A 26,217-nucleotide genomic window follows, 5' to 3' on the forward strand; every position below is an offset into this window, starting at 1 on the left:
TGCAGCTTATCTCCTCGGCCAAGACAAGTGTCAAAAAAGCTAGGAAAAACTTTGAAAGCACTACTTTGAGAACCTCAGTCCCATTGTGAAGATGAAGAGTGTCATGAACAAATGCTTCATGAGTAAGCATCAAGCCTATTAAGAATGGGGAGGACAAAACCTAACATAATGCCATGTAGAATACAATTACTCATTTGTGTGTTTACTCTCTCTCTCAGTCCAACCTTCTTCAACATGCCTATGGTGCTCCATCCTCTTTGTGAGAGTCAAGCCCTTACTTTTATCAAGGCACAAGCCCTCATCATCACCTTTCATTTTGCCCCCATTTTGCTCATCTTGTAGAGCTCCATCTTCTCTCTGTTTTGAGTTTAAAAACTCTCCATTTTGACTTACGGAGCTTGATACAAGTCCTCTTCAGAGATTGAGTGTTTTTGAGAGAGAGAGAGAGAGAGAGAGAGAGAGGGTTTAGAAAGCCTTGCAATGTTTTTGGGACTTTTGGTAAGGTTTTTGAGTGTTTGAGGCTCCCTATGTGAGTTCTTGAGAGTACTTTGTGAAGATTTTCTTCAAAGGAAGGTATGTTCATCATTATCTTTCGATTTGGGAAGTACATGAAGAAATCTTTCCAATCTCAAAGTCGAGTTTACCAATGATCATTATTGAAGTCATAATTGTCACAATTGTGTGTGTTCTCCAAGCTCACATTGACGACTATGATTATTGAGATTGTGTGTGTCCTCCAAGCTCACATTGGAGCTTTCAAAGTCCTTTGAAGTACCACCTAAGGGTGTGGCTCTACACATGGCCCCCAAGGTAGCATTGAAATGCTTTATTAACCTTGTTGCTTGGACTAACGGCTCCCCAAGAAGCTATCCATATGTAGTTGCATTGGTATAGACTATCATGGATAGCTAGTCTGAGCTTAGAAAGAGCTCTACTAAACATAGCCACCCTATTGTTGACCTAACAAACAATGCAAGCTCTTCTTTTGAGCACAGTGCCACTAATGCCATCGATGATTCACTAAGCCATTTCCCTTATCTACCACATTAGCAAACACATGATAATGCCACATCATCATTGCTAGGGCATTGCTACATCAATAAGACACGACATTCATGCCACCTTAGCATCCAACATGTCACATAATTCCCACCATCCCTTTGCTATCCAAGCACACTTGCACATGAATGTTAACTCACTATCATGTCGTCACCTAGTGCCAACTCAAGCACCACACCCTTGCAGATCCACCTAAGGATACATGTCATTTGCAGATTCGACTATGTTGCAACATCAATTTACAGCAATTTTTGAATTTGTCTAATGCATGTACTAGTGGATGGTTCGACAAGCTAATCCTCTAGGTAAGTCCAAAAATCTAACTCTAGAAATCCAATCAACTGAGGGTTATTGTACTTGATCACTTAAAGTAGGTTCTCTAACTGTATTTACCTTAGACGGCCCACTTACCCATACCCAAAATTGCATAGGTTTGGAAGTCTTGTATCTAAGCCTTTGTATCTAAATTGAACCCAATCTGAGCCATAGTTTCAGGCACTAAAATAGCATAAGTTTGAACCTATTTTTGCTATTTATGTGCATAGTTACTCACAATAATCATTGCACCAGACGATGCAGCCTTTTTAGTAGTTTTAGCTATATTTGGTTAGATTTTGTGTAGTCTTGATCAACATATTTGGCATATCAAATGCCACCCTTGTAAAGCCATTTAAACTATCTTTGGCATATTATGAAGAACTACACCTCATTTAACAATTCCAATCACTGTTTCTATTTTGACCCTTCTTCATACTATTTTCACGAACATCCTACTTTTCAATGAAAGTAACAACTTTGTAAAATCAAAGGCATTATTTGCAACTGTTTTATACTATTTGTGTAAGCATGGAAAAATCACATGATGAGATCATCTTTTTGGACCATAATGTAAATTGGAGGATAACAATTATGGTGATTAGAAGTTTGAACTTGTGAACATCTTTCAAACAAAAAAGTGGTGGGATATTATTACAAAGCAAAAGACCAAAAGCCCTAACATCATCTTCTTCTTCAACAACAATATTGATAAGAAATCAATTTCAAGACCTTATAGACAAAATGAGTGGGATGCAAAAGAAAAATTGGCATTCAATCATTATGATCCCAATTATTAGTGACAAGAAGTCAGTTGTAGATGCATGGAAATCTTTAGAGAATTAGTTCATGACAAACAAAATGTCTAGCATCATCATGATAAAGAATCAATTGAATAATGCAACCAAAGATAGGTCTTGATTATTGGTCAATCAAGGGACATAGTAGATTTATCTATTGACCAAGAGACCAATATTGTAAGATTAGTGCAGATTACACCCATTTGTCTTGGCAAAGACTATGATTAGTTTGCGACAACAATAATCACTAGATATGCACCACAAAATCTTTTAAAATTATGTCAAACGCGTTTATGCAAGAACAGTTAAGAAGAGGTGCAAACACTAGCACTAAAAGTCATGAACATAGTTTCTTCACAAGAAGAGAGGATTTGATAGAGGAAAAGCAAGAAACGCATGTAAATTTAATAATCAAGCCAAAGTAACTATTGCTAGTTTCTTCCCCTAGTGCTAGTATTAGGGTTAGGGTGCCAATCCTTAGTTTGGTTGTATTAGGAGGCTTTTCTTCCCCTTGTGCTAGTATTAGGGTTAGGGTGCCAATCCTCATTTTTCTCTTTCATGGTTTTAACACATACTCTTGCAATATAGATCATTATTTTGTGTGCTCACCAACATTTGGTATCATAGTAGAAGATGTTCACCTGTTACTTTAATGTCAATACTCCCATGCTTAGATTTTTGGAAGCATCACTTGGTTAGGAGAAGGCTACCTATGTCATAGGGCTAGACTTACCTCTAGTTAGGTCATCTTCAACCTCAACTCGTTTTCACTTAGCGTCGAAATTTTAAGCAAATTTACAACCCCTTCCAATGTCATTTTACTTCTCTATACGGCCATTATTATTTTGCAACACTTTTTGGAGGTGTAATCCTATTGTGCCCTACCTTCTACCTTTGTACTTTGGAGATGTTTTCCTGCTAGGTCACCCACTTCTTGAAGGAGGAGACTCTATTTTAAGACATGATATCTTTTATTTTTTCTTGATACCACTAAAAAAGGTAAAATAAGTGTTGTTTTAGGCCTTTCTCTACTTGGCTACCATCCAAAGAACTATATTCTGAAGTGATTTCATTAGTTCTGAAGGTGACATCCCAAGTTAAGAGGTGAAAATTATTGGTAGTCACTCCTACACAAAGATTTCATTCAAGGGATGTCTTGCTCCTTTTGCTAGTTGTTAATGTAGGTCAATGCAAAACTATTCTAAGGGATTTTGCTCTAGTTTTTATGTGAGTACAGGCTTGGCCTATTTTACTTCTTACAAAGGGTGCACTTCAAGCCCCAAAACTAGAACTTATTTTTTGTCACTTTTGGGGTTGCCACAACTTAGTTATAGATTTTGGTTGACCATCTCTAGAAAAACTTGGTTTCTTATGTGTGCCATCACACAATGCAAGCAAAGCTCTTAGAGAATTGCCTTGAATTATAATCAAAATCTTGGACCTAGATTTTGTCCCAAATTACCGTGAATTTCCTTAGATCCTATTCAAAATCTTGGATATATATTTTGTCTCAAAATAGCCTAAATTATTCCTTAGATCCTATCTTGCTTTGGATCCTATCTCAGATTCTGCCGAAATCCTATTTTACTTTGGAACCCATCCTGCATTAGATCTTGTCCTACTCTTCCAATCCTATTCAGCCCTTAGATGTTTTCCTCCTGGGATACCATCGAAATCCCAAACTTTGTCATGCTCTCAATTTCTATCTCACTCTCAAATCAAGTAGTTAAGCATGTGTTCCATTATTTGAGGGCACATAGTCGTATGGATTGCTATCCCAAGGGGTTGACTTGTTGTTCCATGCTTACAATGATTTAGGTTGGGGTGAAAACTTAGGTGCATGATAGTCCACTAGTGGCAATTGTTACTTTCAAGGAAACTCATGGATTTCTTGGTTGAGTAAGAAATAGTATATCATGCCTACCTTGTCCTATGAAGCTTAAGATAGGGTAGCTTTCACTACGATAGTGGAATGTGTATGGCTTAAGAGATTGCTTGCATATCTTCGTGGCAAGTTGGAGACACTAACTCCAATTCTCATTAACAGTCATAGTGCTATTGTAGGAGCACGAAATCATATCTTTCATGCTTTAATGAAAGACATTGAGGTACATTATCATTATGCGGATATAAATTTCATATGTAGGAGAGGTCAACTTGATCTATTGTTCTACACATCTAAACATGGTAGATCTTTTCACCAAGGCACTACCTAGAGAAAATTTTGACGCTCTTTGCAAAGATTTAGTCTTACTTCCTTTTAGTGATTGATTCATTTCTCTATACATGCTCACGATACCACTATAGGGGTGAGTACTATGGTGTGAACCTATTCTTAGGGAAATTTTCTCTCCATTTAGGTGGTTTTTCCCCTAGGGTTAGGGTGCCAGTATACAGAGGATATATATCCTCATTGATGATTGATCCATTTCTCTATACATGTTCACACAACAACTCTAGGGGGATTTTGTATGAGTAATGTGGTGCATTTTTCTCCTCCACTTAGGAGGTTTTCCCCCTAGGGTTAGGGTGCGAATGTACAAGGATATGTATCTTCATTTTGGCTTTTAAATATAGTCACACACACTCTTGCAAATACAAATCATTTATTTCTACATTCACCAACAGGACCCTCACACAATATGGCTTCAATGTAGGAGCTCTCAAGTTTTATGAGAGACTATAAATATGATTTTCAAGAATATATCAAACCCAAGATTTGAGGTGCCATTCTTAAATCCTATTTCAATTCCAAAATGCTTTTAACTTACTCTTTGTAGTGTAGATATGTAATAGTGAAAGTAATACCGGATAAGTAAAGTGTGTGTAAGTGAGATTGGAACAAATAGGAGGTTTGTATAATACCAATCTATTGATATCATTGAGTAGAAAAATGACCAAAACAAGGATGTTCTTGTTTTGTTTTAGCTTGTACTCAAAATTATCCCATTTGTGAGTGCTATGCATCCATTGTTTGGAAAGCTCATATTTTTTAGATGGGCATAAAATTTTATGGACTTTTTTTGCTAAAATTTTGCCACTTTCTTTTGGGGGGCTTGATATTGTATCACCATCTTTCTAAAATAACAAAAAAGTGCAATTTTTATTGTTAAAAAGAGAATATTCCATTTAGTGCTCCTTTGCATGCAATGTTACCCACTATAGCCAAACCTACCACTACCCATGTTCAAGCATAAAAATTGCATAGACATTGCGAAAAGGGCCTCACAAAATCATCACCCAAACCCCAAATGGTGTAATCAGGGATGGCATGGAAGAAGGGAAGAAGCTTAATATTTATTTATTTGACAATGATATTATGGCCTTATCAGTTGTTGCCAACCACCATGATAAGGTAAAGAGCTTCTTTGAGATTCTGTTTTATGATGCCTCAGGTTCTCTCTGTAGTTGGCTATATACTTTTGCTTTATGGACAATGTTTGGTGCAAATTGAGTAGGCTAAGGAGTTGCCTGTCCATTGGATTGGTCGGGGTGTTGTTATTAGATACTTGGATACTCCCTTGGGGTTGGAGCTTACCTTAGGTAGAAATTTGAGCAGTCTTGAAATAAGCTTAGGGATTTTTTTTGGGTTTGGCATTGCCAATATTTGTGATGGAATGCACTGGTTCTCATTATCCAACATGTACTTACATCCAACAGCACCACCTATGTACCGTCAGTCTATAACTTCAAAATGAGTCACTGCCTGGGAGCTCAAGATGTTAAGAAGATTTATTTAGGCTAAAGAGGGTGGGAAGAAGAGACTACACTTTATCCTTAAGGAAGTTCTATAGGTATCTCATTGCTGAGCAAGTGGTTGCTGCGGATATTTGAATGCCATGCACCTTGGGTGGAAATCACTAAACGGGTTGTTGTTAGAGGCATGGGCCTTTGTGTGGGGTTCTAGAGATTCATGGACTGTATGACAACTTGATATCTATTTTCTCATTAAAGGTTTTTGGTTCTGATCTACTATCTAGACTAGTTTGGACTTGGAAAGTGTTGGGTTCTTTATTGTTATGGAAAGGTAGGAAAAGGTTGAGGGGTGATTGCAGTGTAATGGGGTAGAGTGTTGAGCAAGAGGGAAATATTTTAGCTTTAAATGAACTTCCACACACAAGATGGATCCAAAGGAAAAGGTTACATGCTGTTGGGAATAGATATGGGATGGTAGGACTGGAAGCCTTTAGAATAGCTTAGGAACTAATTCCAATCAAATGCACGCAAGTGGATATATGTACAAAGCTTGGTGAATTATGCTTGGCCTAAGTTGGAGACTCAATCAATGTTCTATAGCTATTGGAGAGTCATAAATGGTTTATACCTAACTATAGAGAGATCTCTTGTTGCAGGATTGAACACTAAATGGTAACTAAGAAGAAGAAACAAGTGGTGGAGGAATAAGTTATGCAACATCTAGAAACTTTGCTATGTTGGTAGAGCAATATTTTTTCTATAAAAGGTGTTATGCAAATGGTTTCAGTGAGAGGTAGGTTATCGAGGTGGTTGGACATGAACCCCTTGTGTCTATTGTGTAAGCATTCTAAAGAGAATGTACGACACCTATTTTGGTTCTATCTAGTAGTTGTAGGTTTGTGGCTTTCATTGGATGGTGTCATAAAGAAGGTGGATTTGATCTCTAGGTTTTCTTGCAAAGGCTATAGGACTTCCAAGGGTATACTTCTAGAGTTGTGCTATATGCCCATCCCTAGCTATTTAGAGTCTAAAAGTTAAGCTAGTTTTTTATGAGGATGCAAGATTTGGTTATGGTGGAAATTTTATTTTGGTGTGTATGAAGAAGGTTTTGTTGGATATGAGCACGGTGTTGTGGATTAGAGATCTACTATTTAGTAATCATGTCCTTAAAGATATTAATTCTTACCTTTAATGGTGTAGGTATCTTGCTGCATTGCAGTGCAAGCCATGGGTAGCATGTCCTCCTTCCAATTGGCCACCATTTTGTAAGTCTGTTCTCTTTTTTGTTGGGTATGACGAGTTTGATAATAAAACAAACTTTTTATGCAAGAAAAAAAAGCTGCCCATTCTGTAACTAGTATACTAGTTTTTGGTTATAATTACTATCATTCAAATTTTGTGTTTCTTCCTTTTTATTTACATGCACATGACATGTTAGAAATAAAGAAACTTAGGGTTATCATTGATTACATATAAGGACAATGGCAAAGCATGAGGAAAAAAAAAGTATAGGTATGAGGAAAGGATAAGCATAATAAGAGGATTTTTAGGACCTTAATAACTTGAAAAAGGATGAGCAAGAGGAGCCCAATGATGTTCGATAAATTTTGTTTTGATAACAATATTTCATTATTTACTTCAAGAGAATTTTGCATAAGATTCTATGAGATCGAGTAGAAGAAGATGGAGAGATTATAGGAGATGGAGAGATTATAGGGAGGGGGAGGAACGTCTCTCCCCTCTCCATTTATGTAGTACAAGGTAATCCCATCCTTTCACCACAAGATAATTGCACTCCCACTTCTATTTTCACCTCTTGTGAGCTAGTTAATGGAGGGAATGTGGGAGAATTTATTTGTAGAATACTTTGGCACACATATTGTGACCATCATTTATGTTTGTAAGTCTCATATTGTATATGCACTTGATATGATGGTTGATGCAATACAACACCATAACTATTAGCAAAATTATAGAATTTTGAATATTATTATAGGATTATATAGGATACCTTCTCCTACACAGTAGAAAGGGAGTTGAAGGCATATCACTTTATAGTAAAATTTAAGTCTTTCCACATTTGTTGGTACAAAGTTGTTGGAGGTTGATTTTGAATACACTCAATAGCTAATAAAGAATTAGTTAGAGTATGCAGTTTGTCCAGCTTGGTGCTTATTACATAATAATACTATCATGAAAATGGGCTGAAAGGAAATCATGTATGGCAAAAATTCTTCTTAATCCATTTAAGTATGTTCACACAATTTTCAATTAAAGTCCATATGTCATGATCATCATAGAATGTAAAAATTAGCATCGTGAGGGACAAAGAGACAGTGCTTGTAAAAGCATAAAGCACATAAGAAGTATTCCTCAACAAATACTTTCCAAAGAGGTGTTGATTTACAATCCTCATAGTATGGGAGGTATAATTTTTTACAATGTCAGGTCAAGGATAACAGTATTGAAGAGCTATTAAGATACGTTATTATTCAAAATTTTGTATAGCATTGCATTTAAAATTTGTATAGTTACATGCCTTACCATATAAATTGAGCCAAAATTTTATGGTACTAAGTGCTTCATGTTGTTCATTATTATATGATACAAAGGTTAGGTTATGCTTAAAAGAAGCTTGGGTAAGTGAAGCACTATGCAATTCTTACCATAGTGATGCTTTGATATTTTCCAATTTTAGTAGGTGGTTTTTTAATGAATGGCCATATTTCTAAAGTCATGATAGTACATGATCTAATCTTTTAGTCCTTTTTATATAATCTCATCTTCATGCCCTATTAGCATTTTTGTTGCATTAGGACAACCTTCTTTTGTGGTGATAGTGATGAGAAAATTGTGGTGCTCAATGTTTTGTCAGAATAGAATAGTTGTATGCATGGAAACATGTTTTCTTCTATGTTTATCAAATTATCCAACTATTTTTGTAGCTAGGGATAAAGCATGGATACATTTTTGAGTCCTTTTGTTTAAGGAAAGTGTGAAAAGTAATTGGCCTTCTTACTCTATGGTTCCACTTCTAATTAGTAAATTTATTAGTCTCAATTTCCAAGAACAACCTTGTATAGGACTTTGTGTATTGATTGCGGTTGCTTTGCACCATAGATCATTCTCAGTAAAAAACATCCTCCTTGAAAAAAGGTGTCACTTGTACATAAACGAATTCTTGTAAGAATGATTTGCAAGCTCCATAACATCAATCTCAAAAGCATGTAGTATTGTTGCACACAGCGCAGGTCTAGGGCGGCTAGCCCACTCATGGACCAAGTTTTGTAACCCTTTTTTGTCCTTTTAATACAATCGGCCGTTTTATTTACAAATAAATAAAAATCTCAAAAGCATGTAGTATTGTGCAAAGGCACCTTGATTTGTGTTCCTACAAAAGAAATTGTCTAATATAAGACTTCACATTCAATGTTTCATGATCTACTTAAGTGCTTACATATAGATTCCATCCAAGGACCATATTAGTATATTTTGGACACCCTTTTCTAGATCATATTAAAAAAATCTCCTCGATGGGACCATATGCCATGTGACAACTTGCATTATGAAGGTTATGGTTATATATATGAACTCAAGCACAACAACCTATCGAGAATATCCCTTGTTGTATCTTAAATCACTTGTTAGATCCTACAATGGAAAAACCCACAAAATAAATATTATAAGATGTGCATGGTTTGGAGCGCAGGAATAAAGAGGGTCTAATTATAACCTCCCTTGTATGATAAACAAGAGAAATATCTATGCAAATTTGTCGTTCTTGATCATAGAAAATTGCTTGTGGTGAATAAATGCATTTTTTTGCCACTTTAAGTCCTTTCCTCCATGTTATGACATTGAGTCAAATTTTACGTTTGGGTCCTCTAATTATTACGTTTGATTTTTTGTCTTGTTCACATATAGATGCATGAAGTACAATCCTACCATGTCACTGCAAAGATAGTATTTTATTGCTCAAAAGCAAGTGGTTTGCATCTTTATAAAAGGTCCATATCTAATGTAATCGTTCAATTGATATGTTGGGTTAAATCTCATCTTAACGTCAAGGAACATGCTTGACTTCATGATAATTTCAACTATTATAAAAAGACATAAATTGTAGACAAACTTAGATGGGCGATCGGTGGAGTTACTTGAAGAATGGAATCAGAATCCCAGACAAATCTATGAAAATATATCTTTTTGAAATTTAGCTAAGATCAAGTCCCTCATATCTAGGATTTTGGCCCGCTCAACTCTTGAAGTCATGCTTCTAATCAATATTGATGCGATCATCCAAGTAGTCCATGTAGCCAAAGAATCATAATGCTATTTTCAACTTACTTTGTCTTCCTTATGGATAATAGAATTTGACTTTTACACCAAGCAGCTAAATTAGTAGATTGTAGGGGTGGATTGATAGCAACTTGTTAGGTGAATGGCAATGGTTGGTCATAAGGATTTGAAGAAACTACTAGTGAATGTAACAAATGAAAGTACTAGTGAATGTCATAAGGATTTGAAGAAACTACTAGTAAATGGTTGGTCATAAGGATTTGAAGAAACTACTAGTGAATGTAACAAATGAAAGCCCTAAGTTGTGATTGGAACATAAAGAGTAGCCATTGAGGTGAAGGAGAAGTTGTTGAATGCTAGGAGGTGACTAAAGACTAATTTTTGTCCATTGATAGCATAAGTCTTGGTAAAATAGCACTAATTGGTTTACAACAAGAGGTTGAATATCTAGCACATATGAAAGTATGAATTTAAACAATGTGAGAGTTAAGATATTAGGCCCGTGTCACATGAGATGGGTTTAATAATGAATTTCAACAATATGAGGGTTAAGATGGTGAGCCCATGTCACATGAGATGGGTTTAATAAAGAACTTAAGAAATATGAGGGTTAAGATGGTAGGCCCATGAAAGTGTGAATATAAATAATATGACGTTAAGATGGTAGGCCCATGTCACATGAGATGGGTTTAATAATGGGAAGGCTGCATATAAACAAACCATCGGGTACCTATATATTGCCAACAGGGTTTTCAAACCTAAAGATCTCATGAAGAAAGGAGAAGTTTTGGATGGAGGCAAAAGGTAAAGGAATCAAACAACACAAGAAGAAAATGGTTGCGTTGTGTGGAAAGATAAAGGTATGAGCTATCAATGTCTGCTTTAGGAGACAAAGGAGTGTGGAAAGATAGAGATATGTATGGTTTTCGAAAGAGGTGTGGGTGGTAGGAGCTCTTCATCCTTTTCCTTTCGAGTGTTCCTATGGGCCCATCTAACTAGCTTGTTGAAGGGAACTAGGGCCATGGTTTTAAGACAGTTGCCCTTCACCATAAAATGTGTTCCTATGGACCGATCTATCTAACCTGTTTAAGGGGAAACTAAGAGAATTACCTTGACTAAGGGATTATAATGTGATGTTGGGTTTGCTTAAGCTAAGAGTTAATCATGCTCAGGAGTGGATTTGCGTGAAAAACGTTCCTCAAAGTATGGCTGACAGGCAGCATGGGCACTAGTGGCCAATTCCAAACTTCATTTTAAGACTAATACATCCCTAGCTTGTTGAGTGGATACCATGATACAAGGTCACAAGCCTTGGTGTACCATCGTGCCTATGGTAAAAGATTGACCATGTGGAGACTAGATAATGTTGACTTGTGGGGAGGCACCCACCAACATAGTCTATTCCATCTAACATAAATAGACAAAGTCGTAAGAGGTTACATTGCATGATGGAGTTCCCTTCCTTCAACCAAGGATAAGGTGAGAACGCGAAATTGTTGAGATATCTGGACTGGTAATGGCTCCCTAATTGATCACTTTCTAATCAATATTTGTAATCGGCCGGTGTGTTGTTAGATTCTTTGCAATTTGAGATTTTTCTGTGTGTGAGTGCCCTTGCAGGAGGAATGGACTTCTACTAAGACATCTCATCAAAACCATTGAGGCTAACCTGTACTCTCCGTGAGACTAGTTTCTGAAAGCCGACACTTGAGAAATAAAGGTTATGACATGCTCTTTTCGAGGATAAGAAGCCTTGGTTCATGCACTGACTGTGACGCTATGGGAGGGGAGATAGCAATGCATGAGGAGTGCTGTAGATGGAGATAAGATGAAGAGAGATACCATGAATGTGGCCTGGTGTGAGAAATGGTGTGCTTGGATGGTGAAATCCTGTGGGGAGGGCCTCATTTTTCCCATTAAAGTCAATCGAAGATAGCAGATTGCCATTGGCCCAAAATTTTCTATGATCCATCTCTCTCTCTCTCTCTCTCTCTCTATCTATATATGTGTGTGTGTGTGTGTGTGTGTGTGTGTGTGTATCATTTCACCCAAAAAAAGTGTGTATCTATCAAAACACACACACACACACATCTATATACCTCTCTCTCTCTCTCTCTCTCTCTCTCTCTCTCTCTCTCTCTCCATATATGTAAATGCAAGCACTCGTGGGGAGGGGAATGGATGGACTAAAATTGAAGGAGGCCTCATTTTTCCCATTAAATTCAATCGAAGATAGCAAATTGCCATTGGCCCAAAATTCTCTATAATCCATCTCTCTCTCTCTCTGTCTCTATCCATCTATCTATCTCTCTCCCTATATATGTGTGAGTGTATCATTTCACCCAAAAAAAAGTGTGTATTTATCAAAACACACACACACACACACACATCTATATACATCTATGCGTGTGTGTGTGTGTATCATTTCACCCAAAAAAAGTGTCACACACATCTATATACACACTTCTCTCTCTCTCTCTGTCTCTGTCTCTCTCTCTCTCTCCATATATGTAAATGCAAGCACTCACACACATATATATGCATATAAAAACATACACATGTATGATATAAATGTCACCCATTTGTTGATAAAATTTGTGCCAAATTTGAAGATATCTTAGTGAAATTTGGAGGGTGTGGATGGATGGCACGGGGGGATGGTGAGGGAGATCACATGATGGGGGTGAAGGAGGAGAGAAAGAAGGGAAGGAAAGAAGAAAGGGGCAAGAAAACGTGAAGGCTTGGCCAAGAAAACCACAAACAAATTAAAATTACTAATCAAAAGGGGCACGGGAAGGATCATAATCATTTTGCATTGATTAAGATAGAACGAAATTTAATTAATCATGGTAAAAAGGAATGCTTCGGAATTAAATAAAACAAAAGGGACGACTTTCCTTTTTATTCCTCCAATTTTAATTGGTTATTTAAATTTCTTTTTTTTTTTCGTACGGTGGCCTGAGTTGACTGGTTGGTTGGTTGGTGGGGCGACCGCTGCTATATTTCGCACAATCTTCTCTTGCTAAATTTGGTAGCGAATCATCCTTCCGATCGATTTATCCCCAATCCTTTTCTTCTTCCTCCTCGTCGTCTATCAATCGATCCTCCCGTTTCTGCCCCTCTGCATCCCGCCTCGCGCTTCAGTAAGTCCCCCCTCACCCTCTTCCTTTTTCCCCCTCCCTTCGATTGCTTCATTGCTTTATCTCACAATCGGAATCCCTCGGTGCCAATTTTATTGTCATTCTGTTTTGGTTTTGATGCTTGTCCCCCTTCCATCGATTGCTTCATTGCTTTCTCACGATCGGAGCCCCTCTTTGTGCGAATTTTATGCGATTTTGTGAGTCGACGCATTTCTGTTTCATTTCATTTGTTTTGTGGCGATCGGAGTCGTGGCGATCAAAGTCCCTCTGTATGTATCGTTGATAAACGAGGAGACTGGTGTGTCTAGGGGGAGGCAATCTGTTTTATGTTCCGCTAAAGTGGATCCGGAGGGAGCAGGGAGGGGTGGAAATTCATGAAACAAGGGGAGAAAGGAGTCGCGAAAAGCACGAGACTCCTGGTTTTGCGGGCTGCGGGAGAGGGGTTCCACGAGAAAGGAGGTAGCGGCGGGGGAGCAGCTGAGGGTGGAATGGATGAAACGAGGCAGGTGTCGGGCGGATGTCAAAGCAAGGGCGGTATGAGCGGAAACAATGGGGTGAAAAGGTTGAACGAAAAGGAGGAAGGAGGGGTGAAAGGGTTCAAGGAAGGGGAATTGAGAGATGGATTGATGTGCAAAAGAGAGCTGTGAGGAAACGGGGGAGAAAAGAGGACTCAGGAGATGGCGTGTTCGTAAAGAAGGGGAAAGAAATCGGAGCGGGAACAACGGGAAGAAGGAAGAGGAAGAAGAAGAAGAAGAAGAGGAAGAAGAAGAAGAAGATTGATCAGATGGAAAGGAGGAGAGAGGAGGAGTGCGGATGTTGTTTTCCGTTGCTGTTTGTGCTGTTTGCTGTTGCTGTGGGGTGTGATGTTGCCGATCGGAGCAGCGATCCGCAGACGAACAGGGAAAAGCTTCCTTTTCAGTTTGTTGCGATGGCTTGAGCTTCACGGCAGCGCGGATTTCTCTCTTTAAAGTTGTCGATCATCATCTCCATCTTCATCATCATCTCCATCTTCATCTTCATTCGAATCGCCTTGTTCCTTTTCCGTTTCAGAATCCATGGCGGAGTACTAGCTCTGTACTTCTTCGGTAGTAGCTCCATCCTCTTCCTGCAATTCCTCCGAATCTCCCCTCTTTACCCCTCCATAACGTTTCTCTGTCGATTTGCAGCAATTTTTGCCAGCCTTTCCTGACTTCCCCCCTTGGTTTCCCTCCTTTGCCTTTTGCAGTTTGCAGGTCCCCGACCGAGAGAGACATCTGTGGCTCGCACACATCCATTTGAGATTCTGCCGCGCCGATTTCTGTAGCTTTCGGTACAATCTCCGTTTAACAACAACAATCCATCTTTGCCGTCCTCCTCGTCGTCGGTTTTCCGCAAAGAACTAACAATTTTGAAGTTCTCTTCGCCTGCTACTTATAAGACGCGCTGCCCTGCCCTGTCTCCCCGTTCCCACGCCTTTACCCCTTCTCTTTAGGCTCTCGGCATGCCCGGACTCCCCTTCCCCGGCGCCGAAGACACCAGCGATGCCGATTCTGCCAACCGTGCCCTGGACCTCTCGCAAAATCTCCTGTCCTCGACGGTTCTCCCCCTAACCGCTGAACATAATCGTCCGCCTCTCCACCAAATTGCGGTGACAAACCATTTGAATAATGCGGTGGAGGATCCAAATGATAATCAACGCGCCGGTGGGGTGGATTTGCCTAAAGATCTGAACTGCGATCAGGGCTTTGCTGAGCGTTTCCCTTCCCATCTTGGGTCTGGTTTGCATGGGAGCACCGATAGTGAACATGATTTGGCAGCAATGGTGCACGATTTTATGGAAAATGGCAGTTACGGATCGGATTTTCCTGAGAGCAGCGATGGGGAGAACGGCGTTTCCAACGGGCCTAAACTTTTCGAGACCCTCCAGGTGCTCTTTTTCTGAAGGGACTCAACTCCTGTTCGGTCTTCGTAGCAGCGATGGTGCCCTGTTTGTCTTCTTTCTTCTTGCAAGCTTCCGAAGCACACTAATTACAGATTATTCCTTATTGCACTCGTAGGCTCTGAAATACTATGCCACTCCCATCGAGAAGGATCTGCTGTCTACTCTCACCTTGCTCTCTCTATCTATCAAAGAGATAGATTTAGTCTGCTTAAAGGCTAGCGCAGAATGCAAAGGAGGATGTATTCGTCGATTATTTGTAAAGCATCTCCGCCTTTCTGGTTATGACGCGGCCTTGTGCACTTCAAAGTGGCAGAACTCTGGCAAATTGCCTGGAGGTAAAGAGCGCACCCTTCCGACGGTTTTCGTTTCTCCTTATTAAATTTTTTCCTATTTCAGTGTTTTCCTTGACCGTTGTATGTCTGAGCTTTGAATTGATCGCTTTCTTTTGATGGAATTCAGCGCTGCTAAACGAGTCCTGCATGATTGATGTTTCAGGAGAGTATGAATACATTGATATTACGTTCGACGGCGGCACAGTAGCGGGAGATCGGTTGATTGTGGACATCGATTTTCAAAGTCAGTTTGAAATTGCCCGACCAACTCACACGTATCTGGCTGCCCTGAAATTTCTGCCGGTCATCTTCGTTGGCTGTTCCGACAAGCTTGGACAGATCTTGCAAGTAATGGCCGAAGCTGCGAAGTTATCTTTGAGACAGAACTCTATGCCGCTTCCTCCTTGGAGAACCGTTGATTACATGACTGCAAAGTGGATGTCCCCGTTTGAGAGGAACTTAATTGATACTCAAAGCGGCGCACATAAGGGCCCAGGCAATTCCCTGTGGAGAGAGCGCACAAGAACCAAGCAGTGCGTGGAGCAGTTGAGGCATTTGAAAGCGTGCATTGCTTCTGAGACTGATAAAAACCATGTAGGCAAGGCCGCTGGATCCGACAGAAACAGAGTCAAGGGATTGACCAAAAGCCGTATATCCATTACTGGTTCTCTCTACTCTGAAAAGAACCATTTTATGAAAGCCTCCTTAGTTGAAAATGACTGATCTGGTCAAGGGGTGTCTATTATCGGAAACAACCTTTTTATATATACATATATATATATATGAAAATACATAAACATATACATATCTCGGCTTCCTGGCAGTGTTTCTATACATGTAAGACCAGTGTATAGAGATGAGATTGTGTGTCTGCAGCTATACACCGAAATGGGATGTGGGCAGACTTCCGGATCTTTTTGTGATTCTCTTTTTATCCCTACAGAATTGTGAATCAAAGAAGTTGATATACAAAAAAAATACAGGATCACTGGCTTTGTTCTGTGGACATACGAAGCAGAAAATTTGTTTAAATAGCTCCGACTCAAGTTCAGAGAGAATAAGATTTCTGAGTGAAGCTTCTATTTACAGAGATAATCTCTCTAGAAATGTTCCTTATCAGATGTAACTTCTGGAAATTAGCAATAAAGCAATAAAGAAAGTTATTTTGCGGCATCTCTTTTTGGCACATTTTGTAATGTGTCTTAAGTCTTGTATTTCACATCGTGGTTATCATTTTTACTCTTAGAGCAGTGCAGCTTACACAAGTCTTCTTTTGGCGTAGTGGAGTATGCTAGTCCCAAGTAATCTATTTAATCTCAAGAGGTCTATTTTTATCCTCTAGAGATAACACACGGTGAGGTCTAGTAATATGGCTTCTTTGGGTCTTTCTGCTGTCCTGAGAAGAGCCATCATTCTCCCATGTATATGTAAAGTCCAGGACACAAGCATCTTGTACATTGTATTACCTAGGAGGAGTGCATTGGCGCATGTAAAATTCAGCCTCAGAGCTTGATCATACGCTCCCCTCTGCAGTCTGAGGCATGGCAGCTGTCAGGGGGAGGGCCGCTGTGGCAGCTGTAAGGCCATGTGCATTAGCAGATGTCATTATGCACAGTCAACATTGGTAACTAGTGTATGACAGAGGTAACTAATAAGAGAACCTGAAGCCTCTCTACTCGAGCCCATGACACTCGTATAAAAGTTGGTGCCTGTTGTCTTTATTATCCAAGATACACAGGTTAGGCGGACTCAGACCAGGAGGATGAAAGGATGATGGGGTGAAGCAGGGATCCCTGCACACATGCAGGGAGGATGATGAAATGAGGACTGCTAGCAGCTGGTTGAATGGGTTGGAAGTGGCTGTGGCTGGCTAAAGCTCAGTGCAAAGGCAGAGGCTAGATACCGCACTCCATCACAATTAGGGCTGAGGATTGCAAATTTTAGCTTTTGTCAGAGCTAAATCAGTCCCTACCTCAGTTGGCAAACATTCTGTGCGTGGCTGTGATTTTGACGGCCATTATGGATCTCGTGTAGGTGGATTCCACCCTGATATGGGCTGTGTGAAAAACCTGCAGGTCATACCGACAAAGATGAAGTCTAGTCAGAGAAAATATACTCTGTACAAAGTTCCAGAGGAAAGTGATTGGATCAGGTCAACTCTCTCTCCAGTTACGCTCAGTTACTCTGTCGTTTGTTGTTGGAAGAGAGAGAGAGAGAGAGAATGTGTGTGTGTGTGTTATTTTTGGGGGTGGGGATGGGGGGGGGGGGCGGAGGGGGGGCTGTGTTTGTATGCTTGAGGCAATCCAAATGCAGCAGAAGCCACAAACTAAGGCTATGAGAAAGACTCTGGGGAAGCAAAATTTGTTTAGCGCCAGCTAGTGAAATCTATACAAAAGAGCAGCAGTACTGTAGTTTTAGCTGCCAAAAACATCTGCGACTTCAAGGGATTTTGCTGAGATGGATGTGGGTTTGGAACAGCATCCTCACTATCTAGGAAACAATCTACTGCCATAATCTGTGGTCTGAACTCTAGTATGTGACGTCGTATTAACCTCACTCTTGACGATTCAGCCTCTGCTGTGTACGTACTACACACCTCCCTCCACTCAGATGGAGTTGCTGTGTGCTTTTAAATGTAGAAACAGGCCATAGCATGGCTAATATACTTTTCAGAGTGAAGCTTTCTTGGTGTTACAAGGTCTGCAGTGGTTGACATGGGGTCTTTCGCCGGACTAACCAGACCATCCCTTTGGAGGGTACTGCCCGTCTTAACCTAAATTTTTTTAAATTTACAAAGTTAACATTCATAAGACTGACATGGTTTGTGGAGCCAGAAACGGATGCATGTAAACCTCCTTGTCCAGATGTGCAATTAGTGCAGACTCAAAGGAATTGTAACCACACCCAATTGAAGTTACCCCAAAGCAACTGCAAGGAATGTTATTAGGGTCGCCCTGCAAAGTTCTAAAGGAAGTTCTGAACTGACTTCAGAAGAAATTATTAATTACAAAGACACCTCAAGTATGTCCCTCTTAACACTGAAAAACAAGAAATTCCCATTGATTAGTTGTGGAGAAGAGAAGAGGGGTGAAAAGGAAGAGGGAAAGGGCATGGTTAAACTAAGGGAGGGGGCATTAAAGAAGAAGGCACGGGCTAAAGGGGGAGGGGGAATAGGGACCATGTGAAGGGGGCTTTAAAGTACTAAAGGGAGAGGGGGAAGAGGGACCATTTATAATATTTTACTTAACTGTAGGTATGCTCTTCCACTCTATAGCTTAGTGGTAGGGCTCACATGTGGGAAATACAACATTGTGGGTTCGAATCCTACCCTCTTGAATAATGTGCACTCTTCTTCGACATGGCTTAAATAAATAAATAAACCCAAATAAATTAGTTAATCCATGGACAAACATAAGTGAATTAGCTTCCATGGCCCAAAACAAATAGGAATAAAATAAAGTTGAGTATGTCCCCCATAGATCTTTGTTGTATAGACCTTCTCTCGTCAACTACACTCTGGTTATTTTCTATCACGGAAGCCAAAGATGAGCATGCAATGCAAATACCACCTTAGTGGATATATAAAGATTGGCTATTACTTTCATTTAAAAAAAATCTATAGTGCATTAGTGTTCAACCTTTGTAATTTAGTTGCATAGCAACTTAAAAATTCTCACAAGCAACTTTTTAAAGATGACCACATTGCCTATGTAGTCAATATGGACCCCAACTCCAATTGGTGGTTCATTCTTAGACATAGTTGTTCAAACTCGGACTTAATCAAGGTAAAGATTATGATTCCATCTCAAAAGCCCAATAGACCACAGCACTTTGGACAAAATTACTAGACGTCCCATTAAAAGCACAAGCTAATGGAGCCACAAAAAACTACGACCAGGTTTAATAACTCATGCATGTTATTGAAATGTTTCCAATCCTCTATTTTGCTCTGGGTTCTTCATATTGATTTTTGTGCATTAAGATAGAGTGTGCTTGGCATCCTTCAAAATTCTTGCGATTGTAGAAAATGGAAAATTGCACTAGCTATAGTCAAGTGATGCGATGTAGGACCATGTGCTGCTCTTTTGTATCTCCCTTGTGGGGTATATTGTTGCAGATTTTTGCGTCTCTTGCAGCCCTATATCTTTCCACCTCTTGGTCATGGGAGCTAGTCCTTATTTTGCAAATTAAATGCCTTTTGAACATTGATATTCCTCCCCAAGGTATTTTAGCATTTCATATTTGTCCATTGGATTAGTCTATTGTTTGTAGAACTGCTCTTTCGCCCCTGGGCCTTGCCATAGTTTTTGCAGCATTTTTTGCGTGGCCAAGTTTATGATTTCCCCCATATCCTTTGCCATAGTTTTCTTAGCATTTTCTACACGACTAGATTTATGATTTCCTCCATATCTACAGCAAGTATGCCTCATAAGTCCATCCATTTCCCCCACTCCCTGGGCCATCCAGTCGTCTTTGTAGCCTCCATTGCTTTGCATGGGATCTTGCTTGCATCCATCTTCTCAAGCTTTTTGAGGTAGAGCATGTATTGGCATAATGCTTCCCCTTTGAGAGCTATCATACTAGTCTCAATAGGAGGGGTCTGGGTGTTTGTACCTTTGCCCCTAGTTTTCCTATGAGAAAGCATTTATGAAATGCCTATTTTCTTCTCCAATAATCTCTAGAGAGCCAAGGTGGCCAAGCTGGGCATCCATAGACGATCACTATTTGCACAAGCATGGTGTACAATAACTTTCTCATTTCCCATTTCCATAGGTGTGCATTCTTACCATTATTTTGGAAGCTATATAGAGCTTTCAAACATCTCACTATTCTCCTTTCCACGCATGCATTAAAATTGTAAAATTTCCAACCCTAGGTATTTACTCCCTCTTGTCTTTTGCAAAGAAGATGAAGTAAGCTATGTAAATGAGCAGTAGTAGGCCATACCTCGCCACCCAAACTCCCTCTCTTCTATTCAATCTTCCAGTTCATCACTGAAAAGACCAAAGAGAGTTGGTGAGAGTAGATAGCCTTGCTTGACCCCTATGCCACTACTTATGATGACCTTTTTCCTGGAGCGTGAATCATCTACTAGTGGTTATGCTAGCTTGGCCAACACCCTCTCATAGATTCAAAATGTGGCTTCTTTGAGTGCTTGGGGGACTTGAAGCTTTTTTAGTCTCTCCCAGAGCTTTTTACGCTAGACTGTCTTGAAAACTTTCTTGAAACATACAAAGCAGCAGTAGAAAACTCTTTTCTTACTCTTGGCTCCCAAGGACGGAACTCTGCTTGGGATGGCACGCTAATTTCTTGCTACTCTACCCATCTACTCATTTTTTTGCTTTGCGATAGTGTCGTCCAGTTTGTCCATTAGGTTGCTTACCATGATTGTTTTGTAGTTTTTTCCCAAATTCTTGTCCCCTCATTTGTGGATGGTGGATTGGTACAATCCTGTTGAGCTATCGTTCAGAGGGTAATTCCTCCTCTAAAGCTTTATTCATGAGCATGGTTAGCATTCCCTCTATCTTGGGACTCGACCACTAGTCATTGTGTGTCTAGGCCCTTCCCATTTGCTAGCTTCTTCAGACCTCCCCCCACATTGCCTTTAGTGATGGTGTGACATGTCATTCATTTTCTTCATAGAGTTTTCATGATTATCCCTCTCTTCTCAATCTCTTTCATAAAGGCCATTAACAAACTATATTATATTTTCCAAGGATGCTTTCCCTCCCTGATATTTGTTCTCCTTGCTTTTTTGTCAAGCATTTTGTGGAACCTTTCTTGTAGTGTTGTTGTCATGCATTTATTCATTGCTTGGCATGTAGAAGGCATGTCGAGGTAACTACAAACAACAATGTGATGTAGTTGTTTCTCGTTACCTCTCTCATATGTCCACCTTTTAATAATGCATTCTTAGTCGTTACAGGTTCTTTTTTTAAGTAAATGATGTTCCTAGTCCTAATGATATTGCTTTGAGGTTGAACTCTAGGGTCTCTTCATTAATATTGAGGTATTCCATTGTGTGCTTTGTAGCCATGCTTATGATCCTGTGTGCTTATGATCCTAGTGACATTTATTAGGAAAAAAGGAAACTCATTTTGGGGCCTTTTGGCCAAAATGAAAAGTCCCTCTCCACCAATCACAATAGGGCCAACATAACATTGAGAAAAAAGAGAAAATACAAATTAGTTTCACATAATAAGAGAAAGAGACAAAACTTTACGGATGTACAATTGTATAAACCTGACGAGGAGTCATTTTCAAAAAAGATCATGTACTCAAATATGATTTCCCTTCTAAACAAGTTTTCCCGCTCGTACAAATCAAAGATTCAAATGTGCTTTCTTGAGTCTACGATTGGGCATGTTTTCCCCCCTAGTTCTCCTGCTCGCACTTTCCATCCATGGAAATATGCAACCCAGGGCGTCTTTCTTTCCTAAACGGGCTTTGTTGCTTGCGTTCCTACTTTTCCTTCTAGTTCTCTCGCTTGCATTTCACCCATTTGTAAGTTTGGTTCTCTTTCACGAATCATCCATGGCAACAGGCAACCCAAGGTGTCCCAATGCGAAGTGGTGTGTAACTCAGAATGCAGAAGACTAAGACATAGGGGTGAGAGTTGTTTCTTGGCGACCTACAACGTGCATATCATCTATAGAGTTTGCCAATAGGGTGAATGCAGATGGTGACTGGCAAAAGATGGTTGCGTCGAAAGGAATTTGGGTGCTAATGCAGCCAACGAGGAGGAAAAAACCAAGATCGAATAATATATTTCTAGCCTCTTGGAAAGGCAGGGTCAAAGATTTCAGAATAATATATGGTAAGAAAGGTATTAAAGAAATACTAGTCGAGCATGTATATATGCACAATGAACTTGTGTTGTGTGATTATCCCGATGATCCTCCGCGGCACAGACCCAATTGTGAGTTTTTAACTGTTTTAGTTTTCAGATCTGTACCCATCATCATATGAAGAATGGCAGCTAGTGGAGTGCATTTTGAAATTCTTGGATGTCTTGCATGGAGCAATAGAAGAATTACAATATTAAGGTAGATTTGCAACTCAATTGGCATAGACAGGTATCTTCTTCTATGACCATTTTTATGAATTGTTGGACAAGTAAACACTCACGGTGTGTTGATCTTTTGCCATGGAATACATTAGACTGGTCAGTGCCCCCTAGTAGTGTGACAGCGACATACATGACTAAGCTATTTGTAGAAGTTCAACGATCTTTACATCCAGGCATTGCTACAAGAATCATAAAAATCAATGTATGCATGCCAATCACTGTTTTTGTTGACCTGTTTAACAAGTATAAAGTCAAGGTGTTCAAAACAATGCTCACCTACAAAGCAAGTGGAAATGAAGAGAACCTTGACTTCTTGGATGATGTTGGGATAAATCAATATCGAACAAGGTCTACTGTGAGGTAGTGCCAAGTACGGCTACCATTATGTATATGATTGCAAGCCATAATTTTATATTTTCTTTTTACTACAAACGTAGTAGGTTCATTGCAGATAAATTAGTTCCAATGGACCAAGACATTAACTTGTTTGGCCCTGAAAACAAAGTATTGGAGATCAAGGTCTATGAAGATGGAATATTGGTAAGTGTAATCTCAATTGGACAATGTTGTATGCTAGCCCAATTGCGTCATGACATTCGTGTGGAGATATTTCAAAAGGATTCTCATTCATTATCAACAACAAAAAGGTGGATAGAATGTTTACAAATCGGTTCTTTATTATCTTCATTTGTTATAATTACATGATTCATTCATTGTCTTCATTTGTTACTAACAAAACATTACAACAACTATTGCGTAGGAGGGAGAGCACAATTCAATGCAAAAGCATTGTTGGAGAGACTGTTTATATAACTCAATAATAATGTATATGATTTCTCATGATTTTTGTACATGTATAGTACTTCTCAATGATTTAGTGACCAACAGCCACACTGATCTTAAAGATTGTATACATGTGTAGATATCTACCACGGTCCAACTCATAGAGAAGGTTGATCCTCATTCGCAGGCTGTTGCTTTTTTGGATCTTGTTTTAAATGCAAATTCTATTGCTGGCGACGGTGGAGACTTTTAGCTTCCACAATACTTGGATGCTCCTTAGGAGGACTCTGATGTAGTTGGAGCTTGTGATGCACCTGCATGATCCTCTATCTTCTCCTCATACACCAGCTCCTCCTATACCATTTGCTCCTCTAACGTCTGCTCCAACATCTCATCGTCATCTCTTCTTGAGCTATTGGAGAAGCAACTAGAGAACCTCTGCTACTAGTCTAGCTCTGTACTCTCAATTATTGGGGAAACATACTAGAGAAGCTATGCTACTAGTCTAGCTCTAAAGCTATATACATACTTGGAGTTACAACATTCCTCATTCAGTTGTAACAAGTAGTATTGCAAACTGAATTTTTTAATCCTATATGAAACTTTTGTACATGAATTATTCACAATGGAAAGCTTATGTTTTTTACAAGTGATAAGGTCTCGATCTTTGTTAATTTTTACCGATTTTCCAGATGCTATCTTTAAAGCCTTGTAAGAAGGTACACTTGAGTCTTGATTTGAATTCAATATTTCTACCATATGCTAATGCTACATGTTATACACATTGCAAATAAGAGAAATAATAATTCTATGTAAAGACATCCCAAATGGGATTAATCGTTGAGAGAAATCAAAACTCATATTACATGTCAATTGTAGCAATACAAAAATTAGTGATACATAAGTAGAGACATCCCAAACGGGATTGTTGAGATAAATAAAAACTCATATTACAAGTATTGTATCAATACAATGAGTGAGTCATAATCAAAATCTAAAGTCCAACTATGATGACTATATCTACTCCTATGCAGATGAAGTCAGAGGCTACTATGAAGGCTGCTCATCAGGCTGTTGTGAAGGAGACTGCTGATCAGGCTGAGGTTGCTCATCAAGTTGCTGATCAGGTTGAGGCTGCTCATCAGGTTGCTATGGATCCTCTGTATGTCAATGATGGCCCTCACTGGAAAGCTTCTCTTCCACTTTGGGACTATCCTCAGCTATGATGGTTTCCTCACCCCTCTGCTTCTTCATACCACTTGTGTTGGTAGGCTCCTTCCCTTCAGCCAACAACAGGCTCCTTGGTTTGGAAAGCACTAGCTCTAGATCTCTCTCTACGTCTCCCTTGGGATAATTTATGAGCATAACTTAGGAGCTTTTCTATGACCATGGATCTATATCCATCCACATACACTGATGTAAAGTTATCCTCTAAAACCTGCAATCAGGAACAATAATAAGAAATATTAGATTATATTTTGTTTCACAATGGCATTTGTACAAGAGTCATTATGAATATATAAATTTATTTTAATAACCTATCTGGTTCTCTACAAAGTAAGTATCTAACAAATACTTGGCATGGATCATTGTCCTCTACCCATATGAATGAACATCATCCTTTTGTGGCGCCTGCACAAACTTAACAACCTTAAGATATGGTTTATGATTGAGGAGGCCAAAAACATCATTGAACATCTAGAAATATCCTTACCTTTAAGTCAACAATCTGAACACTATCTAGCAAGTCCACATTTGGAGGACAATGATCCAAGACATTCGATAACCTTTTTAGGCCTTTGTAAGATAAAATCCTATTGTTAACAATGGTGAAGTATCAACTCAGAGCTTTATTTATATAGGGATATATTAAAGAAAGGAAACATATAGATCAAGCTCTCTATGTGTTCCATAGAGAGAATTCATATGAAAGGCTTGTTTTTGTTGAAGATCAATACACACTAGGCTCCAATGGTTGCTGCAAAAAAAAGACAGATACATCAGTCAACATTACAATAACAAATGATAGAAGAAATGAAGTAAAATGTATTATTCACTTAGTTAGAATGATAAGGTAAGAGGATGAGAGTGATCAAGATGAAGTAACAGTGTTTAAACCACTTGACAAGATCACTTGTAGGAAACTTTGGATTTCTTAGTAAGGGAGACGTGCATGGATCAAGTACATGAACCTCAATTTGTTGCTGCTCTCTTAACCCTAGTCTGTACATGTTGGTAAAAATATTGTTATCAGTGCATTGTATAAGAAACTCAGTCCATATCATCAATTAATCAAGAAACTCAACCCATATTCATCACTTAAGCATGAAGATCAATTACCTGAGAGCAAAAAAAGAATTGTATCAGTCACCCACTCTCCTCGTGACCTCTGAGCTCGCAAACAGTCTTGGGTCACTGTTATATCTCTCACAGAAGTGGCATCTTGAAACTTGAGGATAATATTTGATCCCAACTCAGTTATCCTTTGATTATTTCTAAGGTCCCTTAGGGCAGTCTCTTGGATGAGTTGCCTGTTGGAAGCATCCCTCTGCTCTATCATGGCCTGTTCATAAGCAGCCTTGCCCCTTGTGTTACCTCCTCTATATGGCCTGCTCATAAGCAGCCTTGTGTCCTTACTTTGTGTTACCTCCTCTATATGTATCCCTTCATCCTTTGGTATCCTTGCTAGTGGCACAAATTGAATATCCCTCATTTTCAAGTCCCCTTAATCACAAGGATGAAGGAGTCTACAATATCTATAATGAAGTCTCTTAAGTGTCTCAAAATACTTTACCATCAAGGTGAC

The 26,217-nt window shown here is 39.2% G+C and overlaps 1 protein-coding gene and 1 pseudogene across 3 annotated transcripts; both read left to right on the forward strand.

Moving 5' to 3' along the window:
- The first annotated feature begins 13,210 nt into the window (after window positions 1–13,210).
- On the forward strand, window positions 13,211–16,620 carry LOC147901153 (cruciferin (DUF506)). 3 transcript variants are annotated; one of them, XM_087375475.1, is made up of 5 exons: window positions 13,211–13,313; window positions 13,621–14,391; window positions 14,532–15,212; window positions 15,343–15,562; window positions 15,723–16,620. In XM_087375475.1, exons 3-5 carry the CDS (start codon window positions 14,787–14,789, stop codon window positions 16,280–16,282), a joined length of 1,206 nt encoding a protein of 401 aa, XP_087231601.1. In that variant the 5' UTR covers window positions 13,211–13,313; window positions 13,621–14,391; window positions 14,532–14,786; the 3' UTR covers window positions 16,283–16,620. The 3 variants fall into 3 exon arrangements, with proteins under 3 accessions (XP_087231601.1, XP_087231602.1, XP_087231600.1); XM_087375476.1 differs by having other exon boundaries at window positions 13,217–14,391; window positions 14,532–14,615; window positions 14,778–15,212; XM_087375474.1 differs by having other exon boundaries at window positions 13,217–14,391.
- A 5,473-nt stretch (window positions 16,621–22,093) lies between these two features.
- LOC147901154 (uncharacterized) overlaps window positions 22,094–26,217 on the forward strand; it is a 33,673-nt pseudogene continuing 29,549 nt past the window's right edge.

Source organism: Dipteris shenzhenensis, chromosome 6 (genome assembly GCF_047967505.1).
Source record: "Dipteris shenzhenensis isolate YYH24624 ecotype China chromosome 6, Dip_SZ_1.0, whole genome shotgun sequence".
Taxonomy (NCBI): domain Eukaryota; kingdom Viridiplantae; phylum Streptophyta; class Polypodiopsida; order Gleicheniales; family Dipteridaceae; genus Dipteris; species Dipteris shenzhenensis.

What these genes read in the sequence shown, in the direction of transcription:
- LOC147901153 (XM_087375475.1), top strand. Translation starts at nt 14,787, where the DNA reads ATGCCCGGACTCCCCTTCCCCGGCGCCGAAGACACCAGCGATGCCGAT. An exon ending in AACTTTTCGAGACCCTCCAG is followed by an intron (nt 15,213 to 15,342) that starts GTGCTCTTTTTC and finishes TTGCACTCGTAG; the next exon opens with GCTCTGAAATACTATGCCAC. An exon ending in CTCTGGCAAATTGCCTGGAG is followed by an intron (nt 15,563 to 15,722) that starts GTAAAGAGCGCA and finishes TTGATGTTTCAG; the next exon opens with GAGAGTATGAATACATTGAT.